Genomic DNA, 22,043 nt, shown 5'->3' with positions numbered 1-22,043 from the left:
AAGTTTCTCTGCTACAGACAATCTTGGCAAATATCTTGGAATGCCGCTGCTTCATAATAGAGTTACCAAAGCTACTTATCAAGAGATTGTGGACAATGTTGATAAAAAATTGTCATGGTGGAACTCAATGCATCTCTCTTTAGCTGGAGGAATTACTCTTGCTCAATCAGTTATTCAAGCGGTTCCTATTTTTGCTATGCAAACGACAAGGATTCCTCAGGGAGTGTTAGATAAAACTAATCGGATTTCTCGGAGATTCATTTGGGGAGGAAATAATGAAGACCGTAACATCAATCTGTTTAATTGGGAAATGGTTTGTACACCGAAATCTGGAGGTGGTCTTGGCTTGAAGAATCTTTCTAATACGAATAATGCCCTGCTTATGAAAATTGGACGGAATATGTTGGTTTCTCCTTACAGTTTATGGGTTAAGGTTCTGAGATCTAAATATGGGCTTATCTCAGACTCCATACCTATAGCTATTTACAACAAGTGCAGTTCTTATCTTTGGAAAAGCATAAGCAGAATCTGGGATTATGTGTTATAAGGCATGAGATGGATGATTGGAGATCGAAATAAAATTAACTTTTGGCATCAACGTTAGGTTTCAGAAGAAATAATTATTGTAGATTATATTACAAAGCCAATCCCAGCTGAGTTAATAAATAAACGAGTGGCTGATTTTGTGAATGTTGAGGGGCAGTGGAACTAGAACATGATTAGTACTTTTATCCCCAATCAAATTCTTCTCCTTTAACCTTCCTGATTGGCTCTGTTTCAACTTGGGAAAGACTAGTATTAATGAAGTAGGGGATGAATGGGCATGTTTATTTGGAGTGGCTGTCTGGAAAATTTGGTTTTGGCGAAATCAGTTTCTTTTCTCACAAAAATCCCCTTGCTGCACTCATGTTGTTGCTGAAATTAAATCTTGGGCTCAGGACATTCAAAATGCACAATCAACTCTTAGTTTCAGTCAAAGTAATAAGATCATCAAAGATGTTGGATGGCAAGCTCCCCCTGAATCTTTTTTTCAAATTAAATGCTGATGGATCAAGGTTAAATAATGGTCTAGCCAGCGCTGGGGGCTTGGTGAGGGATTGCTCTGGAAAGTGGTAGTTTGGCTTTGGCGTGAACATTGGATTTGGATCGCTGACTACTGCAGAACTTTAAGGTCTCTTTCAAGGGCTTAATATTACTTGGGACCATGGCATTCGTTATTTAATTGCAGAGATAGATAGCCAATGTGTATCCCAACTTATTTCCTCTACTAGCTTGATGCCTAATGCACATTTTTCTCTTGTCATTAAGGAGCTGATGAATAGACAATGACTCATTACCGTAAAGTATATATATCAAGAAGCCAATTTTGCTGTAAATTCCATGGCGAAACTTACTGGCTCCTTACCCATTGGACTTCGTGTCTTTGAAAATCCCTCTGAAAATCTTAATTATTGGTTATGTAATGATATCTATGGGAACTCTATTCCCCGTTTTGTTTTAGCCTAATTTTTTTACTAGGCTCCAATGTATCAAAAAAAAAAAATTGAACCAATTTTTGACGGTCATCTGAAATAGAAAAAGAGAGAAAGCAACGTGCCAGCCGCTTCTTATTTTACGCGCATTAACTAACTGAAAATGCAATTAACGTGCGGAGTGCAGTGTGTTCAGAAAGTTAAAAAATAAAAAAAGACCAGGCGGATATTTCTAGGTCTAATTTTAGTAAGTGTTTCATCGTAGGTCACATGTTCATAAAACCGATGAGTTTGGGGTTTGTTACTTTTCAATTCAAAAGTAAATTTTTGCTTCCAATTATAAAATTCTTCTTCTTCTTCTTCTTCTTCTTCTTCTTCTTCTTATCTACAGTCTGTTAGAGATTCTACATCATGTGACTATGCAGTCAAATTGGTCGCACGTAAAAATCAGATAAGCTTGTTAAAGTTAGTAATTCAGCTCACCGAATCCGAATCCTTTATTCAAAAACCAAAAGAGAGTGGGTTCGAAGAATTAGAATTTGAATACGAATACCACGATGGTGGTTATTAAAGATATAATTAATTAAGAAATGGGTAACCTAACCTGGATCGAGCTTTAAGCGTATCAGAGAGGCCGATGCAACGAGGATTAAGATCATGGGAAAAGTAATAGAGATATCCTTTGCACTTCTCCGTTTCTTGTCGTTGCTTGTCTTCGCCTCTCCATTCTCACAGGAATCTTCTACCATGATAAGGATTGTTTCGACGTCGTTTTTCAGTTTACTGTTTTCTGTTTCTCTATGTTGGTGTTGTGCAAGACGAGTGCAGTCTAGTCTCGCATGATTCAAGAATATTTCACGATTTCACCATGCAATGGTTGTCGGTTGACGTGTCGTAATATTTGATGCATTTTCTTAGCATGTTTACTTTTTTTTCCTATTAAAAAAAAATACATATTATGAGAATATTATGTATCAAATCATTCTCCAATAAATTTTCACTCCCATTTACGTAGAGCTATCTTATTTTATATAAAAATAGTTAACTCCCAACAATTCTCACGCCCCTCTTGTTTGTACCAGGCCCCAAGAGATTTCAATTATTACACACAAAATGCACTTATACCCTTCAACCGGAAGAATAAAATTACAATGGCCCGCCCGCCCACTCGATCTAGACGGACAGTCCGAGCATCCAAACTCCTACCTTATTCAATATTGAATAACCAATTAAGTACAAGGTTAAGATTACATTGTAATCCAACTGTGGATACTGTAAAGAGGAATTCATGCAAAAATATTCTTCAATGCTGTACTAAAATAATTTATCTGTAATTCTATTATCTACAAAGTGGGAAAAAGGAAGGGAAACAGGAATCTGGCAAGAGCCACAAATTGTTGGACTTGCATCAACTTACTTGCTTTTGGCTTGGAGTTGCGCCAAGCAATTTCCGCGCTTACACTGTACAGAGAGATCAGGCCATTTTAAATTTTTAATCCCACGGTTCAGTCAGGGACTGACCAAAGAAAAACGCAATCGTTACCCTATGGTGCTCTTCTGAAAACAGGATAATAAGTATCCAGTTCAAGCCGCTCCAAGATCAGCTGTGACGCCCATAGATAGGAAGAGTGACCTTCAATAAGATGAGTTACATCAATCTGCAGAGTTCGAATAGAATTATTTAGTTCCGGTTAAAACAGCAGTAGGCCAGATAAATCACAAACAATCCCAAAAAAGCAGTCTCACAACCAGAAAAACATAAGCAACTTACATTCTCAATCCCCAGACCATTAATTGGTTGAATCCCAGCTAAACCTTGTGAAAGTAAACTGTTTAAAGCAACAGTTAGTTTCTGTGGAAGAAAATTATTCAATACCTTTTTTTCCCCTGTTGTGGTTATAATGAATTAATCAATTGTTTTATACATTTAGGAGAACAATAACAAAACCAAAATCACCAACACAAAGGACCATTTCTTGAAAGAACTGCTGATTCAATAGTAATAAGACTAGGGATTTTAGAGGCCCAAACATTTTTCTCGTCACTGATAGCTGTCAACTTATAATGATAAAGACTAATAACATTTATCACCTCACATTTTTCCATGTATTGTTCAGCATACATACCTAGCTCGGAATGCAATTGCAAGTGTCCAGTCATTTGTGGCATAACAATTAATAAATCTTCCAGCCACCATCTGCAAAACAGCAGAAATCAGCATAGGAACTCCAGAAAACAATGTCATAAATATAAATCTCCTTGGGAACCAGCTGGAATGATGCTTTCATTAGAAAACCTCCAATCACCTTTCTAACAGCTTCCCAGTTCTGATCTTTAATCGAAATGGGTGCCCCAAGAAGAACAACTCTTTCTACAATTCCAGCTGCAAACATTAAGAACAACTGCATCAGGATCATATTAGCAAATCCAAAACTCTTCATGAAGATTAAAGACATTTCGGTACTGGTTATTACCATTACATTCATTCTCGGCCAAATTTTCAAGGCACTTGAATATGACCCTCGCTCCAAGTGAGTAACCTATAAGTGTCACAGGCCTGGAAGATTTTATCAAAACAAATGTAGAAATTATATAAGCATTAGATTTCTAGGCACAGAAGACCAATATTTTAAGTCAAGGAGTGTATACCGGTACCCCTGCAGTCCTTGCATCAACACTTCAGCTAGCAGCTTTCCTGCTTTGTCTGACCTAAAAAATTGCAGAAGATAAGGTTTTAGTAGAAAAGGAAACTAAAACCAGGGCTGGGAGCAGGGAATTTCAAACAAACATATTCCATCCAGTTTTTTACATGTTCTTAGCAACCTAGTGATCCCTTGAATTTCATCGACAAAATAATTTCAGTCCATCAGAAGATTATGATAGTTTTAGCAGTTTTAATCTGACATAATTCTTCATACAACAGCCACTGAAAAACCATTAATTACACAAGTTTGAGCAGATAGGAAAAAGCCCAATAATTCTTTCGTACAAAAATGGCCAGCCATGTGGTTGGTCCAAGTTAATTAACAGAATTGTCACGCTGGTCCAAAAGACAAACAAATGCATTTATCTAAACACAGACTCATTCCGAATTACAAGTATTGTGTTAATAGAATATTAGAACTCGCAACTCTTTTTTTTTTTTTTTTTAAACCCCTGTTTCCCCCAAAGGATTTCAGTGCAAGTTATTCAGAACTAAGTTAACCTGTCAACAGCAATTGTCCATTTGCTATCTATAAGATCAGCAGCAAAAACTAAAGTTGCTGGCCAAGCCAATGCTGCTAGAAGTGTTTTTAGCACAGTCATCATTGCACCTTGCTTCATTAACTCCATAGCAATTCCTGCAGCAAGTAGCAGCAATCTTGACATTATAAATCATATTTTATCAAGCTATTCAAATTGACTTTACAATGTCGGTAAAATAAGGTTTAAAATCAATTACTTGAAGTAAGCCAATCCTGAATCGCAGTGCTCACTGCAATTAAATTCTTAGACTCCCACTGCAGAACATACCTATAAATACTCTCGAGTTACTTCTTGAACAACTCAGGTTGAAACAGAAAATTGAAAGAGCTGAAATTTCCTAATAAATAGAAGGTGGTATCAGAGTATATACCTTTCCATGTTGTCATTTTGTCCTTCCCAAGGCCTTACAAAATCTTCCTGATCAAAAACTACTCCAGAGATCAAGATTTCTACTGCTAGCCGCTGATAGAAAAGTTAAATGATGATTGAATTTGAGACGATTCAAAAAATTTTACTTTTAAAAGGCAGCGCAGGTTTTTGGGGTGTGGAGAGAAGGGAGCAAGGAGGTATGAATTGTAAATGAAAAAACTAAACAAAAAAATAGTCAATAGAGGTTCTACAAAAGTTAAAGGAAAACGCAATACTCACGCCTTGGTTTTGGTTTTCGCCAATTGCCTTGAATTCAAATTCATCAACACTTCCAATTCTCCTAGCCATTTTGCTCCCTGTAAGTCCAGCTCCAGCAGCTGGGTGAAGAATAATGTGTTAATAGAGGGGAAATTTCTCAATAAAAATTACCAGCTATTTCAATTGCAGGATTAGAGGGAAGTAGCTTATACAAAGAAACAAAATGTTTGAGGGAAGAGAGGGAAGTAGCAGATGTGTCTTGACTTTCTAAATTGATGGTCAAGATATCAGTTAAGTATGATGCTAAATTTGCATGAGCCCTACCTCAAAAGCCCCATTAAATTTCTAATAGACAACTAAGAATTTCAAAAAGAACCAAACTATCCCAACCAACCTGAAATTATCTATCAGATGAGTAATTGTATTATTTTATGCAACCATATCGAGAGAAGCATTTTGTTTTGACAAGAGCCCTTATCCACATTTGGGAAGAGATCGAGGGGGGTTCTCTAATAATAAACCGCAATAACATGTGACACAATTTGAACATGAGTAAAATTTTATATATATGTTCCCTAGAAATCCTGTAGATGACTACCACAAACAAATACATCACGATTTCACCTGAAGATGCCTAAGTAATAGATCATTCACCTCCAAATGATGCAGCAACGGCAACAGAACCAGCAACAGTTCCTGCAGCACTTGCAGCTGCAGCAAACCCACTTGCTCCTATAACAGGGATGAGAGTACCCAATGTTGGAGCAAGAGCACTAAATCCAGCAGCAATTGCTGGAGCAGCTAGTCCTGTCAAATGCTAAACATATCAATTGAATGACGACAATAAAATTATTTCATGCAGAAATATCAATACTTCAAAAATTATAGAAAATAATTTAGATGGTTTCATACCACCAGTAATGGCCATCAAGGTTCCTCCAGTTAATGCAGCTGCACCTATGATACCACCACGCTTCCATTTCGCCCATTTGCTTTCTGATGATGTGGCTTCTTCTTCCTTTGATGCTTCCGCTTTTCTTACAGCCATTGCAGAGGACGCAACCATCATCTCAACAGCTTCCTAATAAATAGAATAGTATAAATAGGAAGAATAAATTAGTACACGGTAATTAATCAAGACTCGGTAGACAGTTTAATCACTAAACATTACGCTTCCATGATATGTAACAACCACATAAAGAAGACATCCACTATGGAGAGTTGCAGATATCTTAACATAATATTCTTATCTTTCTGCTTAATCACACTCACGAGTGCCAAAACCTTTTTGTATTCATCACATCAAATAAATATCTGACACATATGCTATCAAAACGAATAAAAGTCATATCATCGATAATCGTACTACCAGTACTGTGAGAATGTCATCTACAAAAGACAAAATTTTTAGAAGGCAGCTGATAATGAATGACTAGTATTCAGACCATTTTTATCCACTTGATATCAAGCCATGTTGCAAGCAATCGCAGAGCTACACGATGTCGAGAATCATAACCAGTTCTTTGTCTGGTGCATTTTTTGTCATGTTGTGGTATATCTGCCAGACAAGCCGAAAGTAGTTCATAGAGAACTGTCACTTTCCTCTGATAACTGAGCACTGCTTCCTCTTCAATAGGTCTCTCATCAAATTTACTGCCAGACTCATGAGGAGAATCTTCAGTGCCCGCTAAATTACTATCTGTCTCCTGCTGAGTTTTCCGGTCAGCATTTTCCATGTCAGAATGTGACTGCTTTTTACCGGTGGAACATTTCTCACGGCATTCATTTTCATACTCACGATGTTTTTCCTTCTTAGACTTGGAAGTTTCAGAATCTGCCTCAAGGCTGACTGCTGTAGCATCAACAGCTTTCGATAGAGCAAATTCCTGATCTGAACTTTGTGCAGAACCATCTCCAGCTTCTTCTGAAAGTAACCTCAAAAACTGCAATGGATTTAGTCACATTAAAGGCTAATGATTCCTTAAAAGCAACTTGATTGGTAAACATTGCACTTATTTCAATGACTAAATGTGCTTATGTGCATGTGTATCCAGTTTGGTCACTGCTTAAAACAGTTTCTTCTACACATGTACAGCTCCCTTGATCAAGAATAAAGATGTTCATAGCAAAGCTATTCAATACCAAACACCATGTTGAAGTTAAAATAAACAATAGAAAATAAAGAAACCTTCACAGCTTTCTGTTAGAATATAATCTTGCATGAAACAAAAGAACATACAGCTCCAATATGGTGCTTAGCGGGAAAACATCCAGCAGTTTCCTCGAGTCCAGACCACGCTGCAGAGTCGATATCCAGAAACCTGTTCATGACAAGTTCACGAACAAAATTGAATAAATGACATTCTTAAACCGACATCTGCACAGGCTAAAAAGTTACTGGATATCACTTTCTGCTATCAACAAACAAGATCAAGGTAGAATATAGTTTCATTAAACTAAACAGAACAACCCCTAAACAAATAACTCCAGACTCTAATCTTACAGTAATTTCCTATAGGTTCTGTCATTGACTAATAATCAATCAATCAATACAATATGCGTTGTTAAAATAAGATCACGTGGTAAACACACAACCGTCCGGCAGCTGAGTCAATGAAGAACCACATACATAATACAAAATAGAAGAATTGGGTGAGTTGATTGTTCAATTCCGTTTTCCGTTTGATTTCAGAAAGAATTAGCAGAAACCGGAAATGATTGAAATCACCTGAAAACGGGGCGGAGAAGACCGGAGTTTTCATGGACCCAAAGCTCGGGGTCCTCGGCGACGGAGTCACTGCTGCTGCTGCTGCTACTTCGCTCCATATTTGAGTCATCTTCAGAGGGCAAGCCCAACGGGCGAGTCTGGTTATTTTGAGCCTGGTGAAGAGCGATTGCGAACAATGCTCCGGCTGCGTACCTTTGCGTTGGCGACAAAAAGGATGTCGTTGTCATAACTAAAATTTTGACGAGGAAAAGTTGTCACCTTGATGGCTTAAAGCATTTTTTTTTGCATAATTTGTTAATAATTCAGTCGTGAAATAACGGTTGCAGGAAACTTGGCGAATGGCAGCAGTGAAGACCTTTCAGGAAGGTCAAATCGGAATAGGAACAAAAAAAAACCAATTATAAAACAAAAGGAAACCGGACCGGAGGCTGGATTTAAATTGAAACGACACGTTTTAGTCGTGCTGAAACTGAAATATATTTACTTATTCATTATTATTAGTCTTTTTCAACAAATTATTAACTAAAATCCTTTATTGTTGAACTTTTATGTAAAAAGTTTGCGCGTCTTACCTATGAATTGACACGATCACAAACCAAGATTAGCAATTTGAAAACCATGGCCGGTGGGAATGTGATATTAAGGAAAAAAAAAATATATATATATATATATGATTAATGTTAAGTTAATAACTTAAAATTCTCTCACATAAATAATAAGTGGTGTGGACCTATTCATTATTTATATGAAAGAATTGTAAATTATATACATATAACTTAAGGGGATCCATATATATATATATATATATATATGAATAGTCACTTCCGACTTCTGATGCCTACTAAGCCCTGCGCAAATTCCAATAGAAAACCTTACATCAAAACAAGCGGGACTTGCCATTAGTTTCTGAAATCCAGATGAATTTCCTCTCATTCATGGAGATAATTAATATTAGCATCAGGTGTCGAGCACAAGATAATAATTTTACAATCTCGGGACTGTAGTCAGTACTACAGAACTGCTATACTATCCAACAAAATAATACAGCTTCACCAGCTGATAATTGTGCGAGTTAAATTACTCCCTAAGAGCTAAGACAAAACAATAAATACAGATTTAACTGGATACAATTGCCGTGGAGTTGTGAATCATCGGTGCCAGTAAACTACATGATGCTCCCTTCCTGCAATACCCACTTTCATAAAACTTACAAAGTCACTGTCGTTCAGGTGGCAGTCTGAAACAACCTCCTCCATTTTCAACATCATATATTGCCTGCCCATTCCATACCGAGCTGCCCCTCTCAAAACTAGAATCTCCACCATGAAAACCATGGTCTCTTGGACCAGAAAGTCTGTCCCCAACATACCTAGGATGGCTTTCCCAAATGTCTGGATTTCCTATGGATGTCCCCATATTCACGTCAAAATGCTCTTGAGCAGTCCACTGAGCAGCTCCCAAACCCATGTCCTCAATCCTCTCTTGAGAGAATCCCCCCATTGCCAAGTTTGAATTACCATGCACAGCTCCCTGGCTAATACTTGCAGTTTCCGACCCCAGGCTCCAAGAAGCGTCCATGGCAGTAATGTCCCAACTCGTGACAGGTGGTAAAGCAGGTTGGATCTTTGAACCAACTTCACATTGATTTATTGAATCATCACTAGGCTTCGTGTCTTCTTCCACCTCAGCACTCATGGAAGAACGCCCATCAGATCTTTTGTGAGGATCAAGAACTTCAGCTTGAGATACTCCAATTGGTTCGTCTGTCACAGTTGAATGAGAATGCACTTGTAAATCACTACTGGAGCTCAAGGCATCACTTTTTCCCGCATCAGGTGTTGGGCTCAAACCCCCTATAGGGCTAAAACAATCATTTTCAGGAGAGAATTCCATACCGCAGCGCATATCTGAAGTAGGAGAAGCAAAGCGATTAAGCGACTCCATTGCTTCAACCTCAGCCAGCAGATCTGAAACTGATTCATCTCCCAAAGTGGTGAACTCATCAGGTTCAGGGACAACCATGGCCTGCCAACTAGCTGCATTAGATGAAGGGTGTGAAGGAGAAGAATGTGTAGGCTGGCAACTTCCTGATGTTGGAGTAGCAGCATGATCACTGGCCATCATGTTTGATTTCAAAGAAGATTCAGGCACGAGATTAGAGTCCCATTCATCCACAGAAGGTTTTGCAGGAGTGGGGGAATACCCTCCCCATTCACCAGAAACATCAGGAAGGTGTGGTCTGCCACCCACTTGACTGGAAGCTGTACTCCAGCTGGGACCCGAATCCTGAACTGGAGCTGTTGAAGGCAGAGACTGTCCAATTCCAGCATCCTTACCTTTCATGTCTCCATGGTTCGACTTTGGAGTAGGGCTGGGAAGGTCTGAGAAATCAATCTCCTGACAATCACCAGCAACATCAACAAGCTGTGACCCCCCACCCACTGGACCGGAGGCTGTACTCCAGCTGGGGCCTGAATCCTGAATCGGAGCTTCTGAAGACAGAGACTGTTTAATTCCAGCATTCTCACGTTTCAAGTCTCCATGGTTCAACTTTGGTGTTGGGCTGGCAACTTCAAGGCGTCCACCACCATCCACTGAACAGGAAGCTGTACCCCACCTAGGGCCTGAATCCCCAACAGGAGCTTCTGAAGGCGGCGACTGTTTGATTCCAGCATCCTGACTCTTCAAGTCTCCTCGGTTTGACTTTGGAGTGGGGCTGGGCAGGTCTGAGAAATCAATTTCCTGACTCTGGTCTGGCATTTCTAGAGTCTTTGTGAATGAAACAAAAGCAGAGTTGGAATCACAGCCATTTGAAGAATTCTGTATGGCTGGACATCTGCAGTTTTGTCCAGACGACTGGCCTGAATTGTACTTGCTATCAACTTGTTTGTCATAACCATTCCCAATGTCAGTTTGACCCTCCGTGGTCTGATGAAAACATCCCCTTAGACTATTCCGATCAGATTTGCACTTTTCACCTTCCTCCTTTTCCTTGACTTGATGTAACATAGTTTCACATGACTTCTCAGTAAGAATTGGTGATGAAAGTGAATTGCACATTGGGGGCTGGTCAGGAAGAGAGTGATTATCCTTCAATGGGTCCGAGACTTGTAAAAGACTTCCAACCTTTCCCTCCCCGGAGTTGACATCAGCAGCTGTAGTCAAAGTAGAAAACTGACAGACTCCTCCATTGCTTTTCATATCTTCATCATCACTCTTGGAAAGGGCACTACCATCATTTTGAATGGAGTCTAAGCTCCCATCAACAATTTTACATTCTTTATCTGCTGCTGTATCTATACTCCCAAATCCCTCACAATCGCCTGTTTTACTTCCTTCATCAGAGGCAGCTCTTACCTCCTGAGGAACTAAACAGCGCTTATTCATAAACAACAGCTCTCTGTCATACTGCCCATTCAATACATCAGTCAATAGTAATGAATCATCCCGCTTTTGACTTATCCTCCATACTCGGAAATCAGGTGGGAAACATCCACTTGTACTCCATTTACGCAGCTCCACCATTGAGAATGGTCCTTGAACCCTTCCAGCTGGATCCTGATAGTGCCACACACGTTCGGTCTCAAAATCAATACTAGGCTGCACCTGCCCTGGAGAATTTGACAGTGACAATTCTCCAGATGAAACTTCAGACAATGTTTCAGGTCTTTGCACAGCATTATCATTCCAACCACCAATCACTGGAATGGTAGAACCAACTTGGTTGTTTTCTGACCCAAACAATTCTTTTCCCTGATTCCCTGGAGATCCATTGCCTTGGTGAACCTGAGTAGTACCATCTCCATCTGCGGAATCTGTCATACTTATGTTTGTATTTCCCTCTAAAGTTGTAGCCCAACATTTTTGTGCCTCGCTACCTAAACTTGACTCCATTTCCTTCCTACCAATGCTAGGATTCCATGGTTTCATGTCAATATCTGCATATAAACCAGCAAAATCAACCACAAAACATTTGCAAATGTATAAAATAATAATAACTCTTCATATTCAAAAGCCAATGCAATGACCTTGATCACCTTCATTGAATTCTTTAGTATCTTCTTCAGACTCATAACTTGGATCCATCTTTGGATCAACATGTACTTCAGGAATTTCCAGGAGCCTGCGCTTGCGTTCCTCAGGTGAGTTCAGAATCTCTAATTTCTCTACTAATTCTCTGAGCGTGCAACAAGGTCAAGGAACAATAAATTTCCCATGAAACATAACAAATAAATGGTATGTTTAATTTGAGTAGAGTGAGCTCGCTTGATGAGAGATATTAATCAAACTATGACAGTTTAGCAGATGAGATTTGCTATCTTGTCACTTTATTAAGCACATTAATAAGTCAATAGATCTTGAAAATTTTTAAGATGCACATTTTGTTTTGCTTTGTTTTTGGGGATTTGGGTGGGGTGGGGGAATCTTTACTGAGAAGTGAAAAATTAAATCATCTTTTTCTTTATTATAACAGAATTTCTTGTTTAGAACACGTGAAATTGTGGTCTTTTTTTCCAAAATAGTGAACGAAAAATAAGAGAAGTGAAGGCCATTCTAAGTATGTGCGGACTGGTGAACACCCCACGAATACTAGTCATAGAAAGAAGATTTTATTTCAATTACGGTTTTTCTTTACTTTAAAAGATTTTAATTTATTTTTTCCTGAAAGGATGATTATCTTTCCTATTTAAGAAGGAAATTTTCATTTTCCTTACATACTAGGATTTTAACACTTTTATTTTCATACCTTTCTTTGATTTTAATGTTCCAATTCACCCTATAGTTAATGAACAAATCGAGCATTAAGCAAAATTTTTCTCCCTAAATTCCTCAGCTTCTCTTCCCCTTTCTGTCTATTTTTTCCCTCCTTATTGCTGTTCTCTATCAAAAGATTTATAGTATATAGGATAGAAAGAAGAAAATGTTTTCAAAAAATTGTATTTTTCAAACTTACAAGAAAAACTAATGCTTGGGCATATTCAATATGAACATACTATTGGGGTTTTTATCCATGTTAGCATGTTTCCAGAAGGCCTTTAGAACTTTAACCAAAACTTTACTTCCTAAATATGCATAGTTGCTATCTTCCTTATGCGGTCACCAGAACCCAGTAAAATTAACAACACTTCAGTGCAGAAATATCTCTTAAGCATGGAAAAATCAAATAGCAGTAGAATGTAGAATTCCAAAGAAACAAAGGATATTCTTTCCTATGTCCCTTTTCACTTGCTCGATCACGGAGATTATTAAGCCGCAATATCTCTGATTCCAGCAACTATATTGGACAAAAAGGAAAAGCAGGACAAGTTTAGACCTTCCATTAACAAGAATTTATAAATAACAACAGTACAAGGAATATATCAATGCAGAGGACCCCTTTTTCTCCCACTTTAAAGCGGAAAACACCAAAGTTCTTAATTCCATAAAGAACCATCCATACCACATATAAGCTTTATGGGTCAGGAAAATGACAAACTTACATCATTAACTCTCAGTGCCTGAAGTGACATTGCTTTCTCCTGAATCTCACCCTACAAACAAGCAGAAATGTCCTTTGGAAATGGAAAGGTAATTATCAATGCTACAAAGCAGATACATATATATATATATACAAGACTTACCACTGTCAAGTGTTTGATGAACCCACATTTAATACTCTGGCGTAACCGACTGCATTCATCCTGAGAAAATATTTAACATGTCAAAGAAAATGTAAATCTAGTGTACTTCTCAACAAGGGTACAAATTACTACAGCAGACTAAACTGTCTAATCATCTCCAATTAAACATCGGGATATACATATTGCAAAGAAATTGCAAATGATGATTGTGCAACTTTCAATTCAATCATTCATAATAAACTTACAGATAGTACACATGCACTAACCCAACAATGCTGAAGGTGAATTAGATTACTTATATGCAAAGAAATATTTAGCTTGCAAGCATTTTTCATAAATTACATCTTTATCACTATCATAGTCGCGTCCTCCTCAGGACTCATCTTGATTCTCAATTTTCCAAAGATGTTGCACTATGTTACCACAGGTACAGAATAACTATGTGAATTAATGCAAATGAACCCTTGAAAAAGCTCCGAGGCAATTTTATGGTCCTCCAGGATATATGCAAATGATGTTAGAACAGTACACTGTTCCCTATTTACACACAAGAAGTTTGGAAACCATGGGAAATAGATAACTTTATTAACTAGGACAGAAAATTTTGTACTTGAGGGGATGAGTTTAAACACCTCAGAGAACTCCTGATTTGAAATTGCATCAATTGCGACAACCTCTTTCTTTTGTAGATTACGAATTTCAAGAATAACATCAGCTGTTCTATCCCCAATTTTATATGGTTTGCCTACCTTGCTAGTACCTGTACATAGAATCATCAACAAACAATATATCATAAATACTCCAAAGAGTACAAAATAAAAGAAAACCTAGGAGCATCATTTTTCAAAAAGAATTCTCTTTCCACCAGAAAGCGAGTTTGATCATTGGTTTATATAAGTATTTACCTACTACTTGGACAAGTCTATAGATATCTTGCTTTTGATCGCTAACAGGAAGTCTTATCCGCACAATAGAGCCAACAACCTTGTCATTAAATTTGTCAGTTTCATCAATAAGATTCTCCACCAAACAACGTTTCAAGTATATCAAGTTAACATTGTGAACATCAATTGCTGCATATTCATTGGGATTAGGCTGTCCTCTCTTATCAGCCTTTTTACTTGTTTTGCGCCTCTTATCATGTACCGTCATTAGCCGGTTATCATGATTTTCATCGGACTCCACCTTGCTCATAGCAGCATCAACAACTCCTGTAACAGCAACAACCGGGGAATGCTCATGAATAAAAAAGTGAGATTCAAGAAGCTTTAGCATTTCAAAGTGGCCCACCCGTGGTTTTCCAAACAAATTAAGAAGCCGGGAGTCACAAACAATTTGAGATTTTCGACAAGGATCACGAAGATTGTTTATCTTTATATACTCGAGCAAAAGAGACTGAACATCAAATTGAGACATCATTGATGTATCACCATTTCTCATGAGTGCCACAAGCTCCAAGAGTTCATCCGTAGCCCATTCTGCACCCTTAATCAAACGCATACCTTTGACACCACCTGAGTTATCCGTAATTTCAGAGTGCAGCTGGTTGGGAAACTCTGCTTGTTTCTTAGTTTTTCGCCTTTTGGCGTGATTTGCATCCAAGTCCCCGCAAAAATTCTCTGAACTCAGACCTCTGCTACAATCACCATTATAAACTTGACAAGAAGATTTCCCCTTTGGGGCTGTAATAGCAGGTTCTTTCCAAGGATTTTTAGCTCCAGTGAGCTCATCTAAAGTTAATGACAGCTTCTCTTTCAAGAAAATCCAGTAAACTTTAAAGAGATACTCCCAGCTAGTTTTATCATCAAAATCAACAACTACCTGCAGAAGTTAACGACCAAGATAAAAATACAACAATGACTGCATCAGATGACCAAATAGCTAAAATTAAATAAGGAATCTACATACGGAGGTAAACTTTGAAAGAAATAAGTAAAATTCACTTAAATACAGCAAAATCTTTAGGATCCAACAATAAAGAAAAGAATCTGCACTCCGGTATATATTAGCGCTAGCATACAATGACTGAAGGACAAGGCACAATCTATCTCAAGAAAAGGTTATCAATTCTTAAAGGCTTGCGAATTATTATTTTATATGCAAACAGAGCCAAGAATGTTCAGATCACATAACAAATAAATGACAAGAAAGATTAAAATCGTCAATAAAAACAAAAGTCAGCATACCTTTTCCTGGTTCCCTGGAGCACAATTTTCAATCAGCATGATAGTTCTCATGCATATTCCACAAAATCCTTTGTTCCCTCTTAAAGAATAGTAATCTGCACCTTTAGTGCATCCCTTGCATAAGGAATATGTACAAGTGTAGCACATATAATATGAAGCTTTCTCACAAATACTGCATATATGCCAACCTGAAATCCATGACACATGGCAAACAAATGAATCACAGAATTAAAAATTCAAGTCAAGATTCTATGATTTCTATCCAGAAATGAAATGCATGTTAAAGACGGAAATAACAACTGGTAACTCAATGACCTCTTCCCTAACCCAACCTCCCCCAGCGCGGGGGAAGAGAGGTAACTCAATGGCTTACAATCCCAAAAAGTGATTGTGAGGTTTGCTGGTGAATCAAACTCATCAGAACCAATTATTGAGAAAAACAAAAATTCAGGTAAACAGCTCAAAGCATCACGCGGTGCACATATAACCACACAAAGAGCAGATAAATGTACCCAAGATGATTACCATAACAAGATGAAGAATGCATTAGTACCACCATGCGCCATGGAGCTCAACTCAGCTTATATCATACAATAAAGTACTGTTCACATGCTTAAATGAAAATTTCAACAAAAATAAGAAAATGCAAAATACCACAGTTCCATTTAGCCTTCGACCGAAAGAATGACTCCTCCCGCTTAATACAAGCTGGATGGTATGCCTTGGGACATCCCCTAAATATAACCACAAAGAGAAACAAAACAAATACATGAAAATTACAACAAAAATTGAAAACCCTACAAAAAAAAAAGAGCCCGTGATGCAACAAAATTTTGGGAAAAAGAAAAATCTGGCTACTACAACTCAGCTAAACTGAAGCGTGATCACTTCCAAACCCCCCCCCCCCCCCCACCTAAGGGAAATAACATATTAAAAAAAAAAATCGTCCATTTCGATACCAGTTCCAGAAGAGCAAAGAATAAATATTCTTCTTGTTCAAATTCTTAACAATATGGTAAACTTCCGATCTACATTTGCGGACATTAGAAGTGAGGACTGAGCATATTAAAAATAAAGATAATAATAACTCAAAAGACTTGGCTAAAAACTTACTTGCGATCACATAACACAAGACTGCCACCATCGAAGCAAATAAAACAAACGTCCTCTTCTTCTGTCTTTCTCCTCCCCGGCGGCGGCTGACGCGCCGTCGTTTTGACCTTGCCACCTCTTGGTGGCCGACGTCCCGCTTTCTGCTTCACCCTCGCCATGGCCGTCCCCGTCTCGGCAAGTTTGACCTCCACGTCAACCATACCCCTGTCTTGTCTCACCGCCCCGTCATCATCTTTGATACACGGGTCCTCCGGAGCTCCAACCAACTGCAAATCGTCCATTTCTTGTATACCATCGCATTGATCGACACACATGAGCTGAACTTCCTCTAGATTGTGGTTGAAATTCCGACGTGGCTGCGGCTCGCCTTCTTCCAGAGAAGGTTTGTACAAATTGGACATCTGTTCTTCTAATTCCATGATGGTATTAGAGAAATTGAGTTAATTTGGGACTGAATTTTTAAGGGCAGGCAAAAACCCTAGGTCTTGTTAATTGTGTGAGTGGACACATGGAAATGAGCCGACGAAGCATTGATTGTGTGCAAACTGTGTGAGATTGGTTTTTGCTGTTTGGTAAGCAATAGAGAGACGACCACGACACTTGTTGAAAAGAAAGGGGATAGAAAGAAGCAAGAATTAAAAAAAAAACAAATGTGAGGGAGAGAAATTGGACCAGGAAGCGCTTTTTTTTTCACTTTGTTTGTGATTTAAGCTTTTAGCCTTTTACTACAGCGGCTCTAACAGTAAACATTAGTGGGTAGCGGTCAGAAGCGCCAAACGCGGCTCTCGAGTCTCCGATTGAGTATCGCATTTTCTAAAAGGTCTAATCACTCTGTCTTGACGACCACGTGCCACGTGGTTAAGGGACAGCAACCAAAGAAAATGACTGGGGGAGACTGCCGGAGTGGGGCCTGCGATTTTGTTCAAACTCTAAAAACATGATCGAAACAAAACTACTTTCCTCTCCTTTTAGTTTTCACGTATGACGTACCCCCCATTTTTTTCGGGTCGGATCAAGCGGGTCGGTAGGCCCAGGGCTTTCGGTTTGTCTCCATTAGAGACAATATATCAATCACAAGCGTGTTTTATTACCACCATTCAAAATGGGAGGAGGATGCAAGGAACCAAAAGAATGTTGGTAAAAATTCTGAGTCTTCTTTGCTTTTGAGTAGTGAGGATAATGGGTTAGGTTGGTGCTGATTAAGAATATTTTGTGTATAAAAGTGTTCTTCGACTTTTAAGACAGCCCAAATTTTTTAGCTACCTATGTTAAATTTAATTTTATCACGATAAATTATGACAATAGTTAAAGTCAAAAATATGTTATTTCGCATTAAATAATAGTTCAATACTTCAATTAATGAAATATAAACCTAAACTTATTATTGATAAATAATAGTTGCCTTATTTTCTTGCTGATCCTGGTCCATATTTCCCACGAAAATCTAACAGTCTAATATAGATCAAAGCAGTCCAATGTTTGGTCTCAAATTTTAAACTTTATTATATCTCCTCCAATCGAAACAAATCCTTCTTTATTAATCTAAAAGGTCATTTCAACGTGCTAGAATCAAATAAAATGGAAGCAATTATAAAAGCGCTCCACCGCTTGCGAGTTGTGGTTGCACTCGTCTAATAATTGAAAGCAGTAAATACTCTAAATAGGTAGAAAATGTGTGTAGGTGAAAAGTTGCTACTTTGTTATATTGTCTTCTCTTGAGCCTTATTTATATTACAGTGTGTCGATGTGTGCAGAGTAAGGAATCATATACTAAGAAAAGAGAAACATTGCTTTTACGAAATTACGAACCTTTAATTCTTTATATCTACCTTTTTTCCAATTTCATGCTACAAATTTAAGGAGTCACCTTTGATTTGAATGCAACGGCATGCATTTTAAGCCCATTAATTATGCATAAAGTCGTCTTTTTTTTCACGTGGATACGTGGAATTCGCAAGTTCAAGGAATAATAGTCTATATTTGTGGGCTGCCTGCCAAACCGTCCAAAGCGCCCGATTAACAAACATTCAGCTATAGTGCCTAGTTGATTGAAGAATCCATGACTAATGAACCTATTCTTAAAATAAATTAATAGAAAAAAAAAATCACAGTTTCATTTGTTTTAAGTGGCGTTTTCAGTTGTATTCGTTAATCAGGTCAGGATATTTTTAATTCCGAAAACCACAAATTTTGGATACAACTATTTTTTAAAAGTTTAAATTCCCTATAAGTTCACGTGAAATTGGAATACTATTCGGTCACAAGTGAGTTAATAACTTAATAAGAGAAAAGACATTGTCACACAAAATATAGAAATTTCATTATATCTTTAAAAAAAAATGAATATGTCATTATAATTCTTGTCCATCAACTATATTAGCTCTCATTTGATAATATATATACTGATCAGAAATATCAGTTAAATTTACCTACTTAAATGATTATTCAATTTCAATTCAGGTATTAAGATTTAGAATCTTAAAATAAGAAATTTTGATTTATATTTATCGAACAAGAAGTTAGTAGTTATGCTCGTCCGCATACCACATTGCAAGTGAAGTTTAACTGCTCTAATCAAGTTGTAATTTTCGTTTAGGCTCCAAACCACATTGAAAGAAGAGGAAACACGGTGACTTAATATGAACGCAATATAATATGAACATATTAATTAATATCTTTGATTTTGAAGGCTAAGGAGTCGGAAGTTGAAAATGAAAATGATTCCACCAAAGAGGATAGGGCACTTTACTTTGGTGACAAGGATTGGAAAACTTATTGCTTTGAGAATTTAGTACAAGAGCATTAATCCATAGTGCTGGCCTGCTGGGCCAACACCAAATATGCGCCATGACCGCGCCTTTTATAACTTTTACCTCGCCGTTGCCTTTGCCTATGAGCTGTGGCCTGTGGGCTTAGGCGCTGAGCCCTTGACGAGCCATCACTTCAACAAGTGGATCAAGCAACAAGCGATGAAGCGACTCCACTTTCCGGGGTCCACCGTTGATTTATCAAATCGCACGGCTCTCCTTGTCCCTCTCCATTGCGTCTGTTGGTGTAATTTGGAAATTTTTGTACATGATCATTATTCATCCAAATTGGAAGTGATATTTTAAATGATTATAATATAGAAGATCATGAGATTTGAAAGGTGGTAGATTTTTTTCCCCTCAGTACTTGCTTTTCTTAAAAGAATTCATTTGCTTTTTTCAAAGGTTAGGTGATGAAATTAAAATAAGAACATAGATAAATTAACAGATAGAGATAGGGAGAAAAGTCACAAAACGTTTGAGACAAAATATTTCAAGTTATTCCAAATTTTTGAATGATGTTGGGAGATAAAATTATGCAAGATTTTGACTTTCTTTTCAAATTTTTCATAAATACATATGTGTTATAGATAGAGGAAAATGTGAGGGAGAAAATGAGTAAGATGGTAAATTTCACATTAAATAATAAAATTCACATACAGATTAAGAAAATAAAAGAAGAAAAACACTCATATATACAATGTGGGGCAATACCCTTCAAATTAAGTTAAATAATATACAAGATGTTATGGTTTCAAGACTTACGAAAAAAAAGGGGTGGAAATTGTGCATATATATATATACATGTAGTGTAATTGTACAAATAAAAGCGTTAAAAAGGGATTGAAATGCACCTCAGAATTTACAAAATAAATATAAAATGATATGAAACATCACAAATCAATTGGGTCCATAGCTCAGTGGTAGAGCATTTGACTGCAGATCAAGAGGTCACCGGTTCGAACCCGGTTGGGCCCTTAAAAATGTTTTGATGGATCGCCTCTAGTGACCTTAATCCCCACAGCGAGGATCTTTTTAAAATTTTATGATTTTTGAAGATTTGGGCTAAATTAAAAAAATATAAATTAACTAAATAGAAAAACCTTCAAATGCAATAGCTTAATTTCAATCAAAATCATAATAATGATTTCCTTGATTCTCTCTTTCAACACAGCTGCATCCGCAGTCGACCAACATTTGAATTGTCATACTAGTTAATTATTAAAGAAATTGGATAGTTGGCGCAAGGGCTTTGGTCACAAGCTCTTCCAATTTTTTTCTTTATAAATCCAATAATGGAATTTGAGATTGGGTAGTTGGCACAAGGAATTGGAGATTGCTTATTGAACCGTGCTTTGCTCTTGTGCAAGAGACATAATCAAAGAAACATTAGTTGAGTCTAATTATAATTATAAGTTCGTCTGAAATATAATTACATAAGAAAAGGGGTGTTAAAAACACTACTCTTTTTTATTCTGATTGTGTTTTCCTATTGTGTTGTGCTTTTTCAATGCTTGGGCCTTAGGGTTTGCCTGTGTTTGTTTTTTTTTTTCCCCCTAAATCTCAACTAAGCATGAAATTTTTTGAAATCCGAATAAGGATATTTGAATGACATATATTTGTTTAACATATGAATATAAGTGGTATTTTACTTAATTTTATAAATAAAAAATATTAAATATAGTTATTTGATATTTATATCTTTAAGAATAAATAAAAAATATATTCTATAGATTATAAAATAAATATATTTTTTAGTTTATAAAATAAATATATTTTATTACAATATTTTTGAAATATAATATCTACTATTCAATCAAACCTTTTTTATTCAAATAAAGGTTACAAATATTTACTTTTTTATTCAAATGTATATGTTTAAAAATTAGATATAAGTTACTAAAAAAATTAGAAAAGATCTGCCATTAATAAAATATTATACATTTAATAAATAACCTCTCTAAGTTGTTAATGTTGTTTGATCTAATGACCTTAAATTGTTGTTAGGCTTTTTTTTTTTTATTGGTCTTGTTTGGTATGTCCGCATTGCATAGGATTATTGGTGAGCCCTTTATTGATTGAAATGAATCCGGTGTTTGTCAAAACAAATGAAGCGCATTACAATTTACACCTTATTACTTGTAGGCTTCTCTTTTGCCGGATTATCGAAACCCATGACCTCCTTGGAATTAAGGTGCATGGCATTAATTTTTAAGCATAAAATTTATTCAATCAAATAAACT

At 37.0% G+C, this 22,043-nt stretch overlaps 2 protein-coding genes and 1 non-coding gene across 11 annotated transcripts; 1 reads left to right on the top strand and 2 right to left on the bottom strand.

The window, feature by feature from the left end:
* Nucleotides 1–1,572: 1,572 nt before the first annotated feature.
* Nucleotides 1,573–8,493, bottom strand: LOC102629507 (uncharacterized). 6 transcript variants are annotated; one of them, XR_001506580.3, is made up of 18 exons: nt 8,074–8,493; nt 7,585–7,666; nt 6,791–7,288; nt 6,258–6,426; nt 6,000–6,152; nt 5,367–5,464; nt 5,089–5,180; nt 4,915–4,985; nt 4,678–4,813; nt 4,122–4,181; nt 3,947–4,029; nt 3,779–3,855; nt 3,599–3,669; nt 3,244–3,301; nt 3,016–3,130; nt 2,890–2,933; nt 2,077–2,408; nt 1,573–1,967 (listed from the first exon to the last, which is right to left on the bottom strand). XR_001506580.3 is itself a non-coding variant. In XM_006466835.4 (17 exons), the coding sequence occupies exons 1-15, from the start codon at nt 8,298–8,300 to the stop codon at nt 3,017–3,019; spliced, it is 1,989 nt and encodes a 662-aa protein (XP_006466898.1). In that variant the 5' UTR covers nt 8,301–8,493; the 3' UTR covers nt 1,573–2,408; nt 2,890–2,933; nt 3,016. The 6 variants fall into 6 exon arrangements, 4 of the variants coding, with proteins under 4 accessions (XP_006466898.1, XP_015381133.1, XP_015381134.1 ...); XR_008056682.1 differs by having other exon boundaries at nt 1,573–1,864; XM_006466835.4 differs by having other exon boundaries at nt 1,573–2,408.
* Nucleotides 8,494–8,972: 479 nt separating this feature from the next.
* Nucleotides 8,973–17,723, bottom strand: LOC102630590 (zinc finger CCCH domain-containing protein 44). 4 transcript variants are annotated; one of them, XM_015525248.3, is made up of 11 exons: nt 16,994–17,723; nt 16,535–16,614; nt 15,881–16,068; nt 15,125–15,515; nt 14,600–14,905; nt 14,327–14,454; nt 13,695–13,754; nt 13,554–13,604; nt 13,278–13,348; nt 12,102–12,256; nt 8,973–12,011 (listed from the first exon to the last, which is right to left on the bottom strand). In XM_015525248.3, the coding sequence occupies exons 1-11, from the start codon at nt 17,410–17,412 to the stop codon at nt 9,289–9,291; spliced, it is 4,572 nt and encodes a 1,523-aa protein (XP_015380734.1). In that variant the 5' UTR covers nt 17,413–17,723; the 3' UTR covers nt 8,973–9,288. The 4 variants fall into 4 exon arrangements, with proteins under 4 accessions (XP_015380734.1, XP_052287555.1, XP_015380729.1 ...); XM_052431595.1 differs by having other exon boundaries at nt 15,197–15,515; XM_015525243.3 differs by having other exon boundaries at nt 14,600–15,515.
* A 2,983-nt stretch (nt 17,724–20,706) lies between these two features.
* Nucleotides 20,707–20,778, top strand: TRNAC-GCA (transfer RNA cysteine (anticodon GCA)). The gene has a single exon. It is a non-coding gene; the product is annotated as a tRNA-Cys (tRNA).
* Nucleotides 20,779–22,043: the final 1,265 nt, after the last annotated feature.

This window comes from Citrus sinensis, chromosome 7 (assembly GCF_022201045.2).
Source record: "Citrus sinensis cultivar Valencia sweet orange chromosome 7, DVS_A1.0, whole genome shotgun sequence".
NCBI classification, from domain to species: domain Eukaryota; kingdom Viridiplantae; phylum Streptophyta; class Magnoliopsida; order Sapindales; family Rutaceae; genus Citrus; species Citrus sinensis.
Note: the sequence above shows the minus strand (reverse complement) of the source record. Positions and strands in the feature narration are given on the sequence as shown.

What these genes read in the sequence shown, in the direction of transcription:
- LOC102629507 (XM_006466835.4), bottom strand. Translation starts at nt 8,300, where the DNA reads ATGACAACGACATCCTTTTTGTCGCCAACGCAAAGGTACGCAGCCGGA. An exon ending in CTTCTCCGCCCCGTTTTCAG is followed by an intron (nt 7,667 to 8,073) that starts GTGATTTCAATC and finishes TGTCATGAACAG; the next exon opens with GTTTCTGGATATCGACTCTG. An exon ending in GGCCGAGAATGAATGTAATG is followed by an intron (nt 3,856 to 3,946) that starts GTAATAACCAGT and finishes TAATGTTTGCAG; the next exon opens with CTGGAATTGTAGAAAGAGTT.
- LOC102630590 (XM_015525243.3), bottom strand. Translation starts at nt 17,412, where the DNA reads ATGGAATTAGAAGAACAGATGTCCAATTTGTACAAACCTTCTCTGGAA. An exon ending in AGGCACTGAGAGTTAATGAT is followed by an intron (nt 13,349 to 13,553) that starts GTAAGTTTGTCA and finishes TGTCCAATATAG; the next exon opens with TTGCTGGAATCAGAGATATT. An exon ending in ATTCAATGAAGGTGATCAAG is followed by an intron (nt 12,012 to 12,101) that starts GTCATTGCATTG and finishes GTTTATATGCAG; the next exon opens with ATATTGACATGAAACCATGG.